Here is a 19,488-nt window from a genome sequence, read left to right as displayed (position 1 = left end):
TATTCTCGGTTTCCTGTTTTTAAACTCATTCCAAATCCATAGGAGAACTTGCCTCTTATTCCCTGACTGCGGAGTTTTCTCAGGAGCCTTTGGTAAGGAACTGTGTCAAACAGCTTCTGAAAGTCCAGGTATATAATATCTTACCTGGAACAAATGTTACACTGACAAGCCCATAGTTTTTCAGGTTCCCTCTCCTTCTCTTTTTCAAGATTGGCATTATTATGGGAATATATTATAATTGGAATATGGGATGATAATGATTGATTAGCTATCAGTCCAGGGAAGCTCAAACTTTTTGGCAGGAGGGCCACATCATCTCTGACACTGTGTTGGGGACAGGAAAAAAAAAAGGAATTAATTTACATTTCAAATTTGAATAAATTTACATAAATGAATATATTAGAGGCAGAAAATGAATGAATTCAAACCAGTTTATAAACACTTTCTAACACGGGGGGGGGGGGCATCTTCAAGCCAGTTCATAAACACATTCACACACACAAGGGGGGGGGGCATTTTCAAAGAAGTTCATAAACATATTCACACACACGCATTCACGCATCTTCCAGCTAGTTCTTAAGGACTTTCACACACAGAAAGGGGAGGATCTTCTAGCCAGTTCTTAAGGACTTTTACACCCAAAGAGAGGGCAGAATCTTTAAGTTGCTGCTGTGCCAAAGTTGTAGCGATGCTTGAGCCCTTGCCTGCAGCGATGCTTGATGCCCTTGCCTGCTCTCTCATGCGGGTGGCATGTGCTGCTGCCCGCTTGCCTACCCACCTGCCCACTCACCTGCCCCCTCATCCTCCCTCCAGAGGTAGTGCAAGTCCGAGGTGACCGGAGCGGCTTCAAGCTGCTCTGTTCTCCCCGGGGATGGGGGTTGGGATCCAGCATAACTACCGGGTCCCAGCCCCGCCTCTGGCTCCCCGCATGCCTGCCCCTCGCCCAGAAATGCCTCCTCCTCCCCACCCCCACACCTACCTTTGCCTCTTGTGTTGGTGCCGGTGTGCCAACACAAGCAGCTGCGGGGGAGCCGCCACGGAGGCTTCTGTCAGCTGGCTTCCTCCCATGGAGGCGCAAACATGAATTATGGCACGTTTGCGACCCTCCTGGGCTGGCCCACGTCATTCTTTGGATTGCGCCCACAGTAACATAAAGCTATTTTAAGAGAAAATTGCTTTTCTGTAGAGTTTGAGAACTGTGCAAAACTGCTGGTGGTTACTACATGCATTAAAAGACACTTTCCTAATGCTTAAAGAGCACCTATTACTTCACATGGTTTTAGGCTGAGCCCTGGCACTAAATATATATTCTAGCAAACGCTGGTGCAAAATAAAGGGGAAAGGGGAGAGCAAGCTCAATGTTTTATCAGAAAAGCCATGTAAAGTTTTATTATAAATAACTACCAATTTGGGGAACAGATAGATGGACGGATAGATGTCTTTGGTCAGACACTATGAAGGGAAACCAACAATGAAAGTCTTCTCTGCAACTGTGACCCTGGTTTTTCTACAGGTTCTCTTGTAGCGTAGTGCTGCTGTAGTCATTCTTCTGAATGGCTTTTGGCATGAAGTTATTGTTTTCATTTTCTTCTGCTGTTATGTGAGATTTTTGGGTGCTCCCCTCCCTGTTTTTGGTCTTCTGCTGCTTTTATGAGCTAGTGTCTAGTGTTTTCTAGTGTTCTATGACAGGTTTGTTTTATGGCACTGCATTTTTTTAAAAATTGGTTGTTTGTAATTTGTTTGGTTTTTCATTGTAAAATCTTCCAGTATAAGGAGACCTGGTGTATTATAGTGGCTAAAAAACTGAGCTGCAAAGAACTTCCCGAGTTTGAATCTTTTCTGATCCATAAACTCATTGTGTGGCCTTAGGCAAGCCATGTACCAGCCACAATATGGAGATAAAAATAAATCATTTAGAGAACATGAAATCTTTAGGGGACTCGAGTTGCTGAAGCAGAGCAGAAACAGAACGTGGGGCAAGCACATGAAGTTTTTTGAAAGAACTCGGATTTTGTGCTGAATGAGGAAAGGGATAGGAAGCCAGTGGCAGGATTGAAGAGAGGCATTGTAGGTGCAGGAGTAAGTGAATTATTTGGGTAGCAGAATTCTGGATTAAAGTAAAATGACTCAGGGGTGACAATGAAAGATTGAAGAGAAGAAGCTTCAAAAGTCATGTCAGAGCATGAACTAGTATCCCTTGCGACCCTTGAGGACTCCCAATCCGGCCTGCTGGGAGCCCCCAGTCTCCAATGAGCTCTGGCCCTCCAGAGACTTGCCAGAGCCAGCGCTGGCCTGACACAACTACTCTGTGTGATGGCCAACTGTTCGACCTCTCATATGACCTGTGGGACAAGGGTCCCTCCACTGCTTGCTGTTTCATGTCTGTGATGCAGCAGTCACAGCAAAGGAAAGGCCAGCCTTGCTTTGTGCAAGGTGTTTTATAGGCCATGAGATATTACAAGACCTTCATTCATTCATATGTTCCTTCTCTAATGTATTCATTTATGAAAATTTATTCAAATTTGAAATGTAAAAACTCTTTTTCCCCTGGTCCCTGACACAGTGTCAGAGAGATGGTGTGGCCCTCCTGCCAATAGGTTTGGACACCCCTGATCAAGGGGATTTGTACAGAGAGAAGTGGCACAGCCTGACAATGAATTGAATATGGGAAGCAAAGGTGAAGAGCAATTTTGGTCACTAATGGTGTCACCCCACCAAAGGGTATCACCTTTCTAACACCTTATTAGTTACATGCGGTGTCACAATAACATCTCATCAGCTTTTCAAACAATCAGTCTCATTTGTCCTTTCTGAATTAAGGAAATGTACTTTTTTGTTACATAAGCGAGTTGCATTTTTGTTCTGAGGTTTTTTGGCCATAACTTTTGATAGAATTGAGATATTTCACTTTGGTTTTTTTCATTGCATTCTGCTGTAAATTATGCAGTGAACTGTATATGACATGATGGTGTTACTCCTAGAAATCGTGATTTTAGTGAATGACCCCCCCCCGTGTGCATTGCTCCCCAGTGTGAGACATTTGGTGCGGGCTGCACCACCCTAGCAATGTCACTGAAGTCAGTGCTGCTTGCCTGTTTAATTTGAGTCTGTCATGCAGCTGTAAAAGGCACAGTCTGTCTACCACAATCATAGTTGTAAAATAGTACTATTCAGAAGGGCATTAACAGTGAAATGAGCCTCCATGTAGAAAGATTTTCATAATATGGACAGTTGCTTATAGCCAGAGAAAGTTAGTCATGACGAAGCCATATTGAAATTAATAGAATTTACATTAGTCATGGTTAATTTTCTTTGGATAACCTCATATTGTATACCTGTTTTCTTTCTTTCCTTTTGAGGGCAAGGAAGAAGAGTTAGAAAGAAAATTAATGAGTATCTTCTCTATTAGAAATAGCTTTATTTTGTTTAAAATTTAAATTATATTCTCAATTCTTCTTACTCTATTACTTGAGCTCACATTGACTTCCTGAGGTGGTTCAGTTATCTGAGTTGACAGTCACAAACACATTTTAACATACTGAAATCAATACTAATACTGAAATCAGTGGGATATAGGCCCTCAGTTTGGCTGTACTTGTCGTAAGAGGCGACTGAACAGCCACCGGGTAGGTGGGACTCGTTAGCCTGGGAAGGCAGCTCATCTGAGAGAAGGAAAACTCTGATCCCAAACCTCCACTGCCTTGTGGCTACATCCAGTTATGGAAAAGGCTTCAGGAGTCAACCTCGAGGCAAAATCCAGAGCCGGAGTCCCTGAGGCAGTTCATGGCTCAACACAGTCATGTTCTGGCAGCTCCTGCGACATCGCTGGAACCAACCGTATTGGCTTCTGCCTTTCCATTGGACCATTTCAGCAACGTGGAGAGGGGGGATTTGCTGCATGGGTAACAGTCTATCCTCCATATCTACCTTACCCAGGCTTCGCACACTGGAGAGGACACTCTGTTCCAGAACACTATTCAGAGTGCAATACCATAGTCTTCCGAGACTGAAGGATGCCAACAAGAATGAGTTTGGGTAACAGTGCTGCCTTGTAGTTTTTACTGGAATGCCTGCATCATGGAGCTATTATAAAAGCACAAATCTGTGAGACATGGGTATCATAACTACCATTTTTAGACTTAGCATATATAATAGAGCAGTATGGCTAAGATTCTTGGATTTAAGTGCCACTTACCAGGGATGGGCACGACTCAAGTCATGATTTTGAGGGCCAGCATGGTTTTGAGGACCGGAAAAAAATTTAAATATTTAAAATTTTAAAATTAAATTTAAAATTTATATAAATAAATTAGAGATGGAATTTAGATGTGTGAATAAATGAATGGGCTCATTCATTCAACTTCTCTTGCCCTTAGAACACCCTCAAGATGCAACCAGAGCATAGTTCCAGTCATGTTTGGCAAAGTGGGCCAGGGGCTTTCAGGGTACAAGAGGCTGGATAGAGGCTCACCGCGGGGTCGGGGTTTAAAGACCCCTGCTATACAGCAATCACGAGTTTGGCGACCGCTGCCCTAGACCATCAGCCGTGTGGCTCATAATTTGAGCCAACATAAAGCTGTACTGTGCCCTTGGGCAAAAGAGGGATTGGAACCTCTCTGCAGTGACCCTCCACCCTTGCCCCTTTGCTTCCCCTCCTCCACCCCCCCCCCATTTACCATGCTATGCTGGGCTGAGTCCTGTGAATGACTGGGAAGGCACAGTTCTTCCTTTTCTTCAGTTCCAGAACTCGCTCCCATGGTGCCTAGCACTTTATGCAATAACTCCCCAAAGGATGGGTCATCCCCAAATGGTGTCCATGCCCAGCTGAAACTGCATCACCCCTGTTCTACTTGAACCACTCTTCCTCCTTTCCATTTGATAAGACGTGGTAGAACTTTATAAAATTGGAAATTGCATGGAGGGACTGAATATAAAGATCATTTTTACTCTGTTTTATATTATATTAATATAATATTAAACCATGAGATCACCCAGTGAAGTTTGCTGATAGTAGGTTCATTATAGAAAAGAGTGCTTTACACAATAATAATTATTTAATTTATGAAATCGATAGTCCATTCTTTCTAAGCCTCAAACTGATCTGTGAGTGTAAGATCTGCACTGATAGCAAGAAAGCCTCTCCACCATTTGGTGAATCACACTGTCAGGTTAAATGCCCAGGGGCCACACTCAGGCAAGATTGGTCTGTTGAACCTTCTTCATCTCCCATCCCGTAAGTCAGCAGCAAGGACGGTTTGGGGATTGTGAGCAGATTGGGGTTGGGAGTGGGCTGAGCTAGGGCCAGTTCATGGGGAGGACATCTAAGTTGCAGTAATGCACACCAGGATCCTTTCCCCCCTTCCCAGTCTAGACCCATCCCCAGGGCTGGGGCATTTGGTGGGTCGCTGTGAGATACAGGAAGCTGGACTAGATGGGCCCATAGCCTGATCCAGTGGGGCTGTTCTTATTTTCTTATGAATCTCCTTGGAGTTAGCCAGATAAAGAGCAGGCATAGCTCTGAGGAAACCCACTGGAGACCAGGCAGCATACAAATAGTTTTAGTATAAAAGATTTCAACTTACCTCTCCTGCTCTGTGTGGGGGTTCCCTCCCTCCCACCTATAGCATGCAGTGCATGCTCTATCAGTGGTGCTGAATGGTCTAGGTTGGCAGGAGATTGACATTGGACCCATGGTGTCAAAAGATATATTGGTGGCCACTTGCCTTAAAAGGATTTGGCTGACAATAATGGGATTTATTGCTCGATTTGTTGGACCTTTTCACTCATTGTGTGTGAGTGTGTGTATGAGAAAGAGAATTATATTTGTATCACCGGTACAGATCCTAGCTTTATTTAAGCTTAGCACTCATTCAGCATGAAGATTTTTGGTAATATAAAATTTCAAGTTCCACATGATTGCACTGGATCTCTCATAAACTAGACTTTCCTTTTCAATACTATTTTCTTGGTCAGTGATTAGTTGATGGTAGAGTATATGTGTGTGAGTGTTGTTTTTTTTTAAACCCATGTTGAGAACATTGAATGCTTCAATCCTACTTGGTTTATCATCTTCCCTCAGTAGCCTTTTGTGGTACATACCGAATAGGAAAATCCTAACTGTTAATTACATTGAGAATAAATATGTGTTAACTATCACATTATTTATTTTGATTATAATTGTTATATTTTTAATGCAAATTTGAAATCCAAAATTGCATACTAATTACTTTTCTTCCATCACAGAATTAAAACTTCTAAACTCTCATAGCAGAACAATGACATGAATTTTATTTTCTTGAGCATGTGTGCATGCAGGTTAAAAGAGTGCTATGGAGCTAACATCACATGAAAATCTTGCCATATATGCTTTATCTCTTTATCAAGATTGCATGATCATGTTTCTAATGCAGTACTAATATGATATAGAAATAATGGCCCATCACAGTTCTTTCACCATATTGTATCACTGCTTTATCGTATTAGGCTAAAGCACTGCGAGAGTTGATAGAACCTCCCCATGCCAACTCGGATCCACTTCTCTTGGCACTGAACCGTTTGGACTCAGAGATTGATAAACTTTTGGTTAGAGAATTTAGATCGGAGAGAATTGGCACGACGGAGACTCATCTTCAGCCTCTTGCAAGCAACCTCTAATGTCCTGCATTCAAAAGTCAATCAATTCTTCTTGAATAACTCTGATGTTCTCATTTATAGACTTTAAAATATAGACAACCAAAGCCTGGGTAAAGGGCCTCCAGGAAAGTCTTACAAGGGGCAAAGCTGTTGCCAGACCTAATGCTTTTATTTTGAAGAATGCATCCTTTCTACAGAGGGACTAGGCACAATATCAAACCCAGGCTACATGGAATACAGTTGCAGAAAATACTTCCACCAACTTGGGAGAAACAGAAGGGAAAGAGGGTCATGGCAGGGGAAGGGCTATGATGACTCTCAGGTGTGTTCTGCAGTCTTCAAGGAAAGAAAGAGGGATCAGCTATGGTAACTATAAAATCCTATTTTTCAAAATGGACTTCAGTTACTTCCATCCAGTCAGTGGAAAGAGCAAATATTATTCTTAGTGTATTTCACATTAGTGAAGGAAGTTAACTTGCTGTATAATACTACCATGAAATGTATTCTATCAACTCCAAGTGTGCACAGACTGTTGTGAAATAGCCCAGTCCTAACCATGTTGACTTGGAAGTAAATTTTGTTGATTTCAGTAAGGTTTAAGTTCAAACACATGATGGTGGCAGATCCAATTATTTAAACTCAAGTCTGTCTCAAACTGTTGGATAACAAGGATGAGTGTCAGATTTTTAAAGCAAAAGAAGCGTGCAGGTATTGGGTGCTAAATTCTTCTACCTGTGCTTGCCTTCCCGCAGTCTGCCCCCCAAGGGAATTGAAAAATCTACTGAAAAAGAGATCAGCTATAAGAAAAAGTGCTTTGGGGGGAAGACTTTGGAGAGGAAGGCAGTAGGTATAGAGGAGATGCAACTCATCTCATCTGCATATTTCTTTTCCTCTGAAAGTTGCCTCCCTATCTGACACTTTATATATGAAACAAGGAACCTCTACCACTGTTGAATTTAGCTTGAACCTTACTTTCAAGTGTGCTTAGGATTGCAGCAGAGTTTGCTCCTTGGTTAACAATGCTTTATTAGTTGGTGCACAGATAGATGTTATGACAATGAAGATGATGCCTCATACTGGAACGTTTCAAACTCTGCAGATAACAATCTTCCATTTTCTCCTTTCCTTCTCAGACTTAAATGTGAGTGATGTTGCCTTGCAGCGCAAGCATAAAGTATTCTCTGTAAATCAAGCAGGATCCATAGGAGGTAGTTCTGGGGCCAAGATTTTTCCTGAATGTGTCTCAAAGTAAATTCAGATATTGTCTATCATTATGTACTGGGTCTCCTATGGATCATTATTTGCCTGTATCTCTGTGATTGGATGTGGATTTTCTTTCTATTTTTGGCTAAGGGTGTACTGTAATGTCAATGCTAATTTCTTGATATTTCATACTATCCTATGGAGAGAGAATTTTAAAATGTATTTTGAAATGTTTTATTTCTGTCAGGTCTGTGCATGGTATTGCATTATGTTAATACCAATAAATTATATAGAGTTATTTATATACAAATGCATATATTTCCCTTTTTATAAAGAAATGAGTTATACTTTTTTCCACATGAGTAATACACAGCACCTGCCTAGTAGCAGCAGACCCTAACAGCTTTAATATACATTTTTAAAAAATAAATAAATAAAAGCCTATATTCTTTAGACAAGACAGTGGGAAATTTCATTAAAATAAAAAAAGATTTAAGTCATTTAAGATTACTAAAATGTTGACTATACCTTCCACTATTTTTCATAAGCACAAATCTATAACATGTATTTTTTCAAAGTATATTATTGATTATTGGCTAATACAAGGGCCCACGTTATCCATGGGTTTAGCATCTGCAGATTTAGTCATCTGTAGGTGCCGAACCAGGGCCCCTAAGGACCCCGAGACTGACCAGAGCTGTGCTCCAGTTGGGTCCAGAGGCTATTTGAAGCCCACAGAGGCCATGCACATCTGCTTGCACATTTGCTGAAAACCAGAAGTCTCATTTAAAGCTCTCCAGGCTTCATTCTGAAGCCTGCAGAAGCTGCGGGCAGACACGTGCAGCCTCTGTGAACTTCAGAAAGTGTCCAGTGATGACCAGAGCAGTGCTCCAGTTCCCTTCAGAGACTTGGGGTTAACAGAAAACTGTGGATTCAAACATCCACAGGGGTTCCTGGAACGGAACCTCCACAGATAATGAGGGCCATCTGTATTTTTTTAAAATTCCACAACAACCTTTTGGCATAATTTAGCCAAAGTTAAGGATGTTTAGGTTCTGGTGATCTGAACAGAAGAGTTAAAGTTCTTGCCTAAACCTTTCACATAGAAAATAATGGAATTTGGAACTCTTAAATTTGGCTGGATTGGGCTTTTTGATCATTAGGTTTTATCTGTTGGATAGAGATGCCACACTCCCATGTTTCTAAGTTAACCATGTGTTCTGAAAAATAACTGCCTGGTTTAAGATTCTTCTGTTTTAGAGTAAGACCAGAAAGACAGATCTGAACTTTCTATGTAAGATTCCTGTGTAGAATCTTTTTTCAGGGCAGTCAATCACTGCTTAGAGCATAAAAGACTTTGCAACCTGAAAGATTTATTACTAAAAACTAGCTGGAATGGGCTAAAAACTTTTATAGTCTTTCATTAAAATCTCTAATTAGATAGAAATGAAATGTTTTGGAAATAAATTGGGGGGTAAAAACCTGAGATTAGAAGTTAAAATGTCTTGACAGCTATTTTGGGTTTTCAGTGCTAGCTTATTTGCTATACTTTGCCAGAGGCTAGAACAAGCTGGCACCCTCATGCATTCAAATTTCAAAGCAGACATTTATCCCTTTTTAAAATAGTGCATTGAATGGCCATTTCCATTTTCCAGGGGTACTTAGAGGGCGGCCTATGACATTAATTGCACATAACTTTGTCAAATTTCAATGTATTACTTTAAAATAAAGTTTGTAAAATTACAGTCATTTTCTTAATACAAACAGTTTTTACAAGGAAATAAGAGGTTTTAAAGTATTGCTTCACGTTTCATAAGGGTAACTTTCTTTGGAGGCAGGTACTGCCATTTTTCATAAAGCTTTCCCCTGGGGTTAGTCAGGGCCTTCTTCTAATGATTCAGAGCAGCCTTTTTTCTTCATGTTATCACACTGAAGAAGAAAATTGATTTTGCAAAATCAAGCTGCAAATATGCTGTAGGTTTGTTTCCATAATGCCACTGTACACTGAACCATTCAGGCTTGTGCTGTAGCCTGCCAGAAAGAAAAAGGAAACCTCTGACATACAGCATCTTCAGGATATTACTCTGGTCATATGTATGGAACTAATTACCTTAGATTCACTGGTACAAAACAAAATACAATAGCATGTTTGAAGGAATGAAGTTTGTAGCCCTGATCTTTGTGTACCCTCTTTGTCATGTATGTTGATTCAGGCTGCATTGAAGAGCATCACTGCTGCTATGATTGCTTTCATATAGGACTGGTATCTGTCATGGCTAAGAAAGAAACCAAGCTGCCATGGTAGCAGTACTGGAAGTAGAACAGGATCTGTATTGATGCTTAGAAAACAAAAGTTTGATGATCAGCTGTTCAGCACTTCCATGAAGTGAAATAACATATTACACTATTGGGCTGTTCAGTGTAAAGAATGTAGAATGCAGGCTTATTGGCCTCCTTATTTAAAGTACAGGAAGCTTTTATGGTGAAGACCAGCTGCCATGCTATTGTAGTTGCTCTGGTGGCAAATATAAAATGTATGCAATTGTGAAATAGTGCTCTTAATACGAGAGAACATTGTGTGGGGGATGCATATGTTCTGTGTTTAAACTTGGTCACGCCTCCTATAACGCTTGGCATAGAAATGTTGCTCAAATCTGACATGACTAATGTAGCTACATCCAGGCTGCTATTTAACCTTTTGCACAGTCTTCTGTGATATGACCTCCTATTTCATGCCAGAGATACTTTGTGGCAGCTTTTTTTCCATAAAGACAGGATTGTTGCTTTCCTAATGTATTTCCCATTAAAAGGAATTGAAAAAAAGATCTATTCCCTACCACAGTTCTTGCCCTGCAAGGAATAAATAAATATCCTGATAGTATGGTATCACCTGATCTCTAAACTGAAGAAAATTTAAAATAAGTCTGCCATCAAACTGTAGTAGCATTCACTTAAAAATATGCTCAAGTATTCTGCTTGGAAAATTATAACTGCTTTAATACAGTATTGAAATGCACATGAAATTATTGATCTGATCTATTTTGTTGTCTAGGACTTAAAGTAAATTAGATTAGAGAGGTTTATAAATGTTTGTCATCACCCACACATATTTAGAAGTGTATTTGTTTTCTGCTAATTTTATGTTGATTTTATATTTTATTTTTCTCTTTTCTTTGCACTTTTTGTCAATAGCTACCTCTTATGACCTTCAGGTAAGGCGCTTATTTGGATGTTTCTTCCCTTCTTTATGATGAAGGTAGTGGGTAGGGTGAATCAGTATGTGCCACACCCAAACTGAAATCCTTTAACATATTAACTTAAAGAAGGGCTGTTAAACAATCAACACTTTCTGGTCTTCAACTGATGGAGCAATTACAGTATATATTTCATACCCTCCAGTAAGGTGTCTGTTGAAAATCCTGTAAAATAACTCTGAAATTCAATAACTTTATATTTAATAATCAAAGTTCACCACTGATTACGAAAAGTAAATGGCATCTTTCATATTTTTTCTTCATGTGATTTGAAAATATGAAATATTTCTTACTAAAGTTATGTCCAAAATTATTCAGGAATGAGAGTTCATTTGTGCTGTGGGAGATCCCAGTTTAAGATATATTGGCAGTTACACTGATTTAACCTTAGCAGCATCTTTGTAGGTGAAGAAGAAACCTAAAGGTCAAAATTTCTTTATACTTTGTAATTTTTGTAGGGGTGATGTATGTTAATTGTAGCATTTAATAAAGTCCCACCAGCATAGAAAATTAAAGAAAAACATTTCTGTTTTTATATAGATTCATTTTCTTGGTTTAAGACTATCTGATCCACTGTAGTTGTTTTGTTTGGATAAAGCAATTCAAGGGAAGGCTGTGCACCCTCTGATCACTGTGGGACTCTGCCTCCTCAACTTGCTGCACTGGCAAAGGTGCTGGGGAAAAAATGGCTTGGGAGAAAAGCAAGAAACAGAACACTCGTACTTTTGTACTGCATAGTACATCTACTAAGAGGCTGGCACTAGAATAACAAGTCATGGAGGAAGAGGCCTACTATAGCATAATACTGCACAGTGTATTAATAATGGCCCAATCCTATCTATTACTTGTGCTGACAAAGCGCTCGTGCTGCTGACATAAGCTGTCCCAAAAGTACCCTAAAGCACTTTGCGACAGCGTGCCTATAAGCAGCGCTGGCAGGAAGGCCAGAGCCTTCCCACTGGTGCAGATGCGCAGAACTACACCCACCGGAGCAGGTAAGTCTGGCACAGGTGGAGGGTGGGGAGGGTTGTAACAGGGCAGGGGAAGACAGCAGCAGGAGCAGAGGTTGGGTGGATCAGGCCCAGGCAGGGGCGGGGTTGGCAGTGCCAGGCACGCACTTTATCCTATCCCCCTTTGCCTGATCCACCAACATGAGTTAACCTGTTCCAGTTGATAAACTAGTAACTTGTATATACTGAAACCTCTTTGGAACACATAATATTTTTAAATAGTCTTTATAACCCTTGTGGCTGTGCTCTGTATGCATTCATGTACTGCCAAGAGGGCCTCCAAAAGTTAAAAGTCAGGCCATTTGCTTTAATCAGCCATATCGGTCTTTTCCTTGAAATTATTTCCAAGGCATACCTGTAGGTAGAAAGGATCCAGCCCTGTGCTTAAGTTCTTGAATGGCAGATGGGTGATACTGAATCTACTCCTTTGGAGAGTTGATTCAAGGCAATTTCCAACAGAGCACAGGTGGATTGGACTCATATAGACCTTCCTGCAGCCTTTCAGTTTGCCACACTAAGATAAGGAGACCTTTTTTTTTGCATTCATTCGAATGTTTTTCAAGGGACAAATTTTTAAAAAAACACACAATTTATTTTAGCACGGTTTTTTGCATTCATGGGGGATCTTGGATAATAAGAATGAACTGTAACTCTAATTTTAAAATGAATTTAGTGGTCATTCTAATCTCCTGAAAACTTTTTTTCCCCAATGAACTTCAGATCGTCTGTAGAAGAAACTGGTTCAGATGTTCTTTTGTATCTGTGATTGCTTCTTAATAAGAAACTAGTTCATCTGCTTTGGACTTCTTGTAGCTCAAAAGAATGTATTATAGAGTTGCTGGCTTCTGTGATATTTTCCATTGTATTTTTGCCTGCCCAATCTGCAGATTCAACAAAACTGTAGTAGAAGAGATTTTCGTAGACTGTATAACATCACACATATGAAAGTTGTGTGTGTTAATGCTTCACCAAAGTTTAAAAAAACCCTGCATATCAAAAATTAGCACTTCAGCAAGAGATGTTCTAAACCCCGATGTGCTAGTTCTTGTGGCTCCTGGGTGTGTTTTTATCTGAGAGAGAGAGAGAGAGAGATTCCCAACCTTCGTTGAAGGTTTGATTCAGTCCTGGTCAATCCCCCCTGTCATTTCCACAGGGAGTGGAGAACACCTTCACAGTGCTGTGATGGGGCAGCTCCAGGGCACTCAGCACTAACATCAACAGTACTTTGATGGAAGCTGCCTGGGGCTCCATTAATGGTCATGCAGCTTAGAGAAAAGGTTGGTCCTGGCTGGACTCTATACACTTAATTTTGTTGAATGGATAAATACACCTAAAGGAAATACCTTTCAGCTGTGCACCTGAGGTACCATTGGTGCTATAGAAAATTTGTTAACGCTTGTCTCATTCTTCACAAATGTGCTAAAGCATTCTTATGAAACATTTGTTATATACAGTAAGGTTTCCACAGAAATCATGACTATATTTGACCTAGTATTATCTTTGTGAATCTTCAAATACTGTACAGCAGACCTGCAAACATAAGGTTCATGATCTTAGACTGCAATCCTATACTTACTTACCTGGGAGAAAGTGCCACTGAATTCAGTTGAACTTACTCCTAATAGACATGCGTAGAATTGTGCTGTTATTGCAGTTGTCTCCCTGGCTATTGATGATCTTCTGGAGAAATTCCAATTGGTCATGACACTTCCTCACTTCTCAGAACATCTATGGTCCTCTTCTTATGATATGGTAATAGCTTGGAACCAACTACAGTGCTGTGCTTTACCTACCTATGCTGTTACCATAGTGCAACAAGTGGGGGAAGTCCACACTGGAGTTGTAATCATACTGGTGTTCTCTCTGTTTCCAGCAATAGTGCTACTAATGTGGGTAGATTTATCAAGATGTGCTCCTCCCACTGTTGGTTTTACTATTAACTGCCTTGTGTTTCTATTTTATTTATTATAAGCTGTGTAATACTTATAATAAGTATTTTATACTTATTATACTTATAATAAGTATTTAATAAGTACTTATAATAAGTACTTTCCAGCACTGACAATGCAGGGCAATGCAGCTCTGAGGTAAGGGAACAAACATTCCCTTACTTTGAGGAGGCCTCTGTGAGTGACACCCAACTGCAGGATGTAGCACACTTCCCATTGGCACCGCTATGCCAGTGCTGGAAATTACTGACATAAGGGGTTAGGATTGCGCTCTTAGGCTGCAATCCTAACCACACTTTCCTGAGAGTAAGCCCCATTGAACAAAATAGGACTTACTTCTGAGTAGACCTGGTTAGGACTGTGCCCTTAATCTAAGTAGAACCTGGAGCTCTTCACATTATCCCAACGGTGGCAGAAGGAGCAGAACAGCAGTAGGGCTCCCAAGTTATCAGTATAATGGAAAAGAGACCTAAAGCCTGCTCAAAGCCTATCAAAAGTGAGGAAGGGAGAATGCCTTCGTGTCTGCTTTGCTCTTCCTCTCTGGATTCAAAAGCATGTGGGAGAGTTGGCACCAGTTCTCTTTCCTGTTGCAATCAGTTATAGGACATGGTTTAGCTGCGTGTCTGAGACTGCGGAAGAGTGAGAACTTTGTGTGCTGTTGAGTGAGAAGAAATAAAGATAACTTGTTGGTGTCAGAAAGGCCCCAATCCTATCCAACTTTCCAGTGCTGCTGCTGCTGCAGTACAACTCCAAGGTAAGGGAATTAATATTCCCTTACCTTGAAGAGGCCTCTGTGACTGCCCCTGCTCAATTGCAGGGTGCAGCTCACACCATGTTGGCATGGCTGCATTGTCTCTGTTCAATAGGATTGGGCCTCTAGAGACCAAAGGAAGAAAGGGGAAGAATTGTAGATTTATGAGAAATGGTAGAGAAAGAAAAAAAGGAGAAAGAAAATAAAATGTAAAGAGAGAAGTGAGAAATTGCTGTGGGGTGCAGAAACAAAGAGTAGAGAAACCCATGGCTGGGAAGAGAAAAGAGGATACTGAAAAATGGGGGTACACAGAAACTATGGAATGGGAAATGATAGTAACATATGATGGTACAGAAATATGTTCTGGTGGAGAGTGAGCACTTTGTGAGCTGGAGGACAAAACTGGTAAGAGAGATGAGGCTGTAGTAAAACCAGTGAGTGGGAAACCAAAAAAAAGAGGGTGTTTAAGAAGTGGACATTCTGACTTGTGATGTTACAGAGAGAGAAAGAGAGAGAGAGTTACGGACTGTAGCACAAAAGGGGGAAGGGAATAGCAGAGGAGAGGTGATGCAAAGAGAGACTGATAAGAGAGTGTAGTGTAAGGAGCACAGAAAGGAAAGGGGGAGATAAATGTTTTAAAAAGCAATTTTTAAAATTTTATTTAAAATGCATTTACATGGCAAACATAGCCTTCTGGCCCTTTTGAGTAAATAAAAATGTAAAAGAGGTCCTCAAAAGTTATTCACTTCTTGCTTATAAAACTAGTTTTGAGTAATCTGAAATACACCTGATCACAGGAAAACGGAACATGTAAACAACAAAATTATAATATAATTTAATTTTTATCTTCTTCACCTTGCTGTCATTTTTGACTGCAATGATTGGTTTGTTGGAAAAGGAGGTTGAGGTTAGGAAAATGATATTGTCTGTGTCCTGTGCTCTTCAACAACTATCCATTTTGTTACACCTTTGCCCATCCCAACCTCAAGACATGTCGCCTCAGGTTTACAACTGTCCCAACTCTGCAAGGCTTTGTCTTCAATGCTCTGTTCAACATGCAAAAATGTTGCAGTAAATGCTAAACACTCAAAGTTAACAATATGTTATAAAATATATAACACCACTAAATTCATTCATATACATTTCAGTTTCTGAATGTAATCACTTTTTCTCACACTTGGTTATAACCAAGAAACAGAATCTGCACATAACAGGGAGGAGTGAAGTACTGTTTAAGACTACGGGGAAGCTTCAGAATACTTTCCCAGTCAGCCCCAACATTGCGCGAGGCTCCATGGTGCTGGGGGGGTCATGTGGTGCAGGAGGTGGCATCACTGACCTTTGCTGCAGGACACGTAGCAGGGCAGGTCCGTTACTGAGTAATGTTTTTTCCATGTTTTCAACAATTAAACTTGCATGTGGTCAAGCAAGTGTTTTCTTACCCATGGCTGTGGGAAGACCTATGGCTACTGAGCAGAGAGTTTACATGCAGATGGTCTATGTATCAATCCCTGGCATCTCCAGGTAGGACAGATAAAAATTCATGTCTGAAACTCTGGAAAACCACTGCTAGTTGACATTACTGACCTAGATGGACCAATGATGTGATTTGATATAAGGCAGCTTCCGATGACCCCAACACAATTTCAAAACCGCTGTTATGGATTTTTTTATTTTAATCTATGTAGTTAATTCTTTCTGTGTCTTACAGCTGAAACTGTAGAAGAAAAGCCTGCAGATTCCTTGCAAGATTTGTACCGATCCTTGGAGCTAGCTAGTTTGTCCCCTTTAGGAGACCGGCAAATTTCTACCACAGTGGAGTACAAGAAATCTTTTATTAAAAGATGCAGTGATCCAGTAGTTAATGAAAAATTGCACCAGTTACGAATTTTGAAAAGCACTTTAAAGGTGAGTTAACTGTGGGCAAATCTTTAAAAAAGTATTGGCTCATCCTGTATTGTACTCAAGAAAGTTACTGCATAAATGAAAGAGGAAGGCAGACATTGTAAAATGTCATATACAAAAGTAGTTGAGAGAGAGAGAGAGAGAGAGAGCTTCATTTCTCAATGTATAAAAGCACCCATATTGCTGCTGCTCCAATTTTAACCTCTTGATCCATAGAGATTTCATCAGCTTCTGGTCCATCTTGCTGCAATGATTCATTATACTGGAGATGTCACAGATCTGTCAAAATTGTCATATTATTTTAAGTACTTCAGAGCATTAAATTATTTTGTTTGGCTTCCTAGTTCTCTTCTAATAAAACAACATTCCCTGTGGAGAGCAATGCCATTTCATGCTTTGAGAATACCCCATTTTGCTAATATGTACATGAGCTCTGTGCAGACATTATGTAAAGGTTTTAGGAGAATGCAGGGGTGGGGCAGCAAGAGTATGCTAGGAAATCCTGGTCCTGCACTAATATGCTTCTGAAGCTATGTCCCACTTTCCATAAGTCCAGTGTCTGCAGCAAAAAAAAAAAAAAAAAAAAAAAAGCAAAAAGCTGTACTCAGGAAATATTCCCCCATGTAATTAAAACCCTGGGAGTTCAGGGCACCTAATTATAGGAAAGCTCTCTTCCTGACTACAACATGAAACTGCAACACTTGTGGGTAGCAGGGAACAGGACTTCAGGATCCCATCTGTTTTGGGACAGGGCTTGCTGGCATGCCGCCTCCTCTATGTGGTGGTCTCCACACATTTTCTATAATGTCTGCAAAAGGATATGAATGACAGTTATTGGATGGATGGGCAGCTAGAAATGTCCTGGCATTCCCCAAACACCAGCCACGCCACAGACAATTGGTTCTGGAAAATCCCTAATGTGGGGTTCTGCCCATTTACTGTATCCCAGCCCATGGTTCTTCATAAGTTTCTCCTGCCCTTCCTTCTTTTCTCCCTCCCAGTTCTCATGGCTGCTTGTCCACAATTCAATGCTTTTTCTTGGCCTTGAGAAGTTGTTCGTCTCTAGAACGAACCATTTTAGTTATTTGAAGCCCCAAATATAAATGTTTCTCTAGGATAAACAGCTAGAAAAACTTTGGGTACTTTTAAAAAGATCCAGCATTGTAAAGAGCTTGAGAGAACAGATCACCATTTTAACTCATTTCTGCCCAGCCCACAGGTGTAGATCCCTGTTGTGTATATGCAAAGTTGGGCAGAAATGACTTAATTAAGCAAGCCAATGAACTGTTAAGGAAACAAACAGCCCTGCATTTCAAGGGATATGCTTTGTTCCTCATCTTTGAGCAGATCCTTTTGTTTTCTTCCAGGCCAGAGAAGAAGAGGTAACCATCATAGATAAAGTTCTGGAAAATCCAGATCTGACATCGAAAGACTTTCAAGACTGGAAACAAATGTACCTTGACCTCTTCCTGGATAGTTCTCAGAATAACCTCCCTGAGGATCCTGTAAATGATTCTGATGAAATGGATGCACTCCTAGACTCTTTAGCTCATACTCATTCCTACATTGAAACTCATGTATAAAAGAAAAAATTCCAATTGTTTCTAATTTTGTCTTTGCCCCTTCCTGGCACTCCAGACGTTTATTCAACTTCACAGAGTAGCTTTTATATAAACTTAACAGGAGATCTATTTTAATGTTTCTGAAATAAGTAAAGTACTATTTCCATGGTCATTGTGTGAACAGAAACTTATATACTTTTTATGCTGCTGATGCTCAGTTTATGTTCATGTTTACAAACACTGACTATGATCCAAAGATGGAATATGCACTCATGTAACAGAATTGGGCACATTTTGAGTGATATTGGTGCTAATGAGATATACCGCTCTTTAGACCTAACAGAAGCACTCGTATTGCTTCTTTGGATCATGGCCATTGTCTTTAATAATTAAAAAAGTATTTTAAATGAGTATATTTTGGAGGATTACACTGATTTATCAAGAGAAGTTGGCGTATGTTCAGTGTTTTACTACTGAAGGTTAATCTGTTTCCTGTTTTAATAGTCTATGCTGTAATGAGTTAACATTTTCAAAGTGCAACCTTTGTTTGGGCCAGTGTGGCTATTATACTTTTATATTTGGTGGAATATTTTAGGTATTTTCATAAATTATAGGAAAAGTACACAGCTGTGATTAGGATCACTTTTAATGCATAGAGTCAGGGAGTAGGAAAAAAATTGTCTTCTGTAAGTTTGGATGTCAAAAGGTCAAATATTCATTGTTCCAGTCTCTTAAAAGATGTTAACAGACAATCTCTAGCACAGAATTAATATAGTGGTAAAGGGCTCTTTTGGACTTGGTTTTGAAACTGATTTTTTTTCTCAATGTACAACTGAACTATATAGTATTGCCTCTTTGTCTCCTCTTCTGCAGAAAATGTGTTCTGTTAACCAAAGGGTTCCATGCAGTAATTTAAAAAAAATCAGGATTAAAAAATGACCAATATGTTAGTTTAAATACATTTATGCTTTACCAGCCCAATCCTATCTAACCTTCTCCGTGCTGATGCAACAGGCCAGAGCAGGTTGCGCTGTATCCTGTGGGGCAATCTTCCATGCTAGCAGGCTCCTCAAAGTAATGGGACATTCATCGCTTTCTCCCAGGGTAAGCCCCAGCTGCTGCAATGGGGCAACTTGGACTGCACCTGCTAAATCGCTGGCACAAGTCTGTGTTGCCTTGTGTCAGTGGATCAGACCCAGAAAGGGGGATTGGATACAGCGT

The 19,488-nt window shown here is 40.2% G+C and overlaps 1 protein-coding gene across 4 annotated transcripts in view; it reads left to right on the top strand.

The window, feature by feature from the left end:
* Nucleotides 1–18,288, top strand: part of CNKSR2 (connector enhancer of kinase suppressor of Ras 2) — a 202,072-nt gene extending 183,784 nt beyond the window's left edge. For all 4 annotated transcript variants that reach the window (XM_066620486.1, XM_066620485.1, XM_066620484.1 and 1 more), the window contains 2 exons: nt 16,512–16,708; nt 18,073–18,288. In XM_066620486.1, coding sequence (XP_066476583.1) covers nt 16,512–16,708; nt 18,073–18,288 — 413 coding nt within the window. The remainder of the gene's footprint in view (nt 1–16,511; nt 16,709–18,072) is intronic.
* Nucleotides 18,289–19,488: the final 1,200 nt, after the last annotated feature.

Source organism: Tiliqua scincoides, chromosome 3 (genome assembly GCF_035046505.1).
Source record: "Tiliqua scincoides isolate rTilSci1 chromosome 3, rTilSci1.hap2, whole genome shotgun sequence".
NCBI lineage: Eukaryota > Metazoa > Chordata > Lepidosauria > Squamata > Scincidae > Tiliqua > Tiliqua scincoides.
The sequence above is the reverse complement of the archived record's forward strand: the minus strand, read 5'-3'. Positions and strand labels throughout refer to the sequence as shown.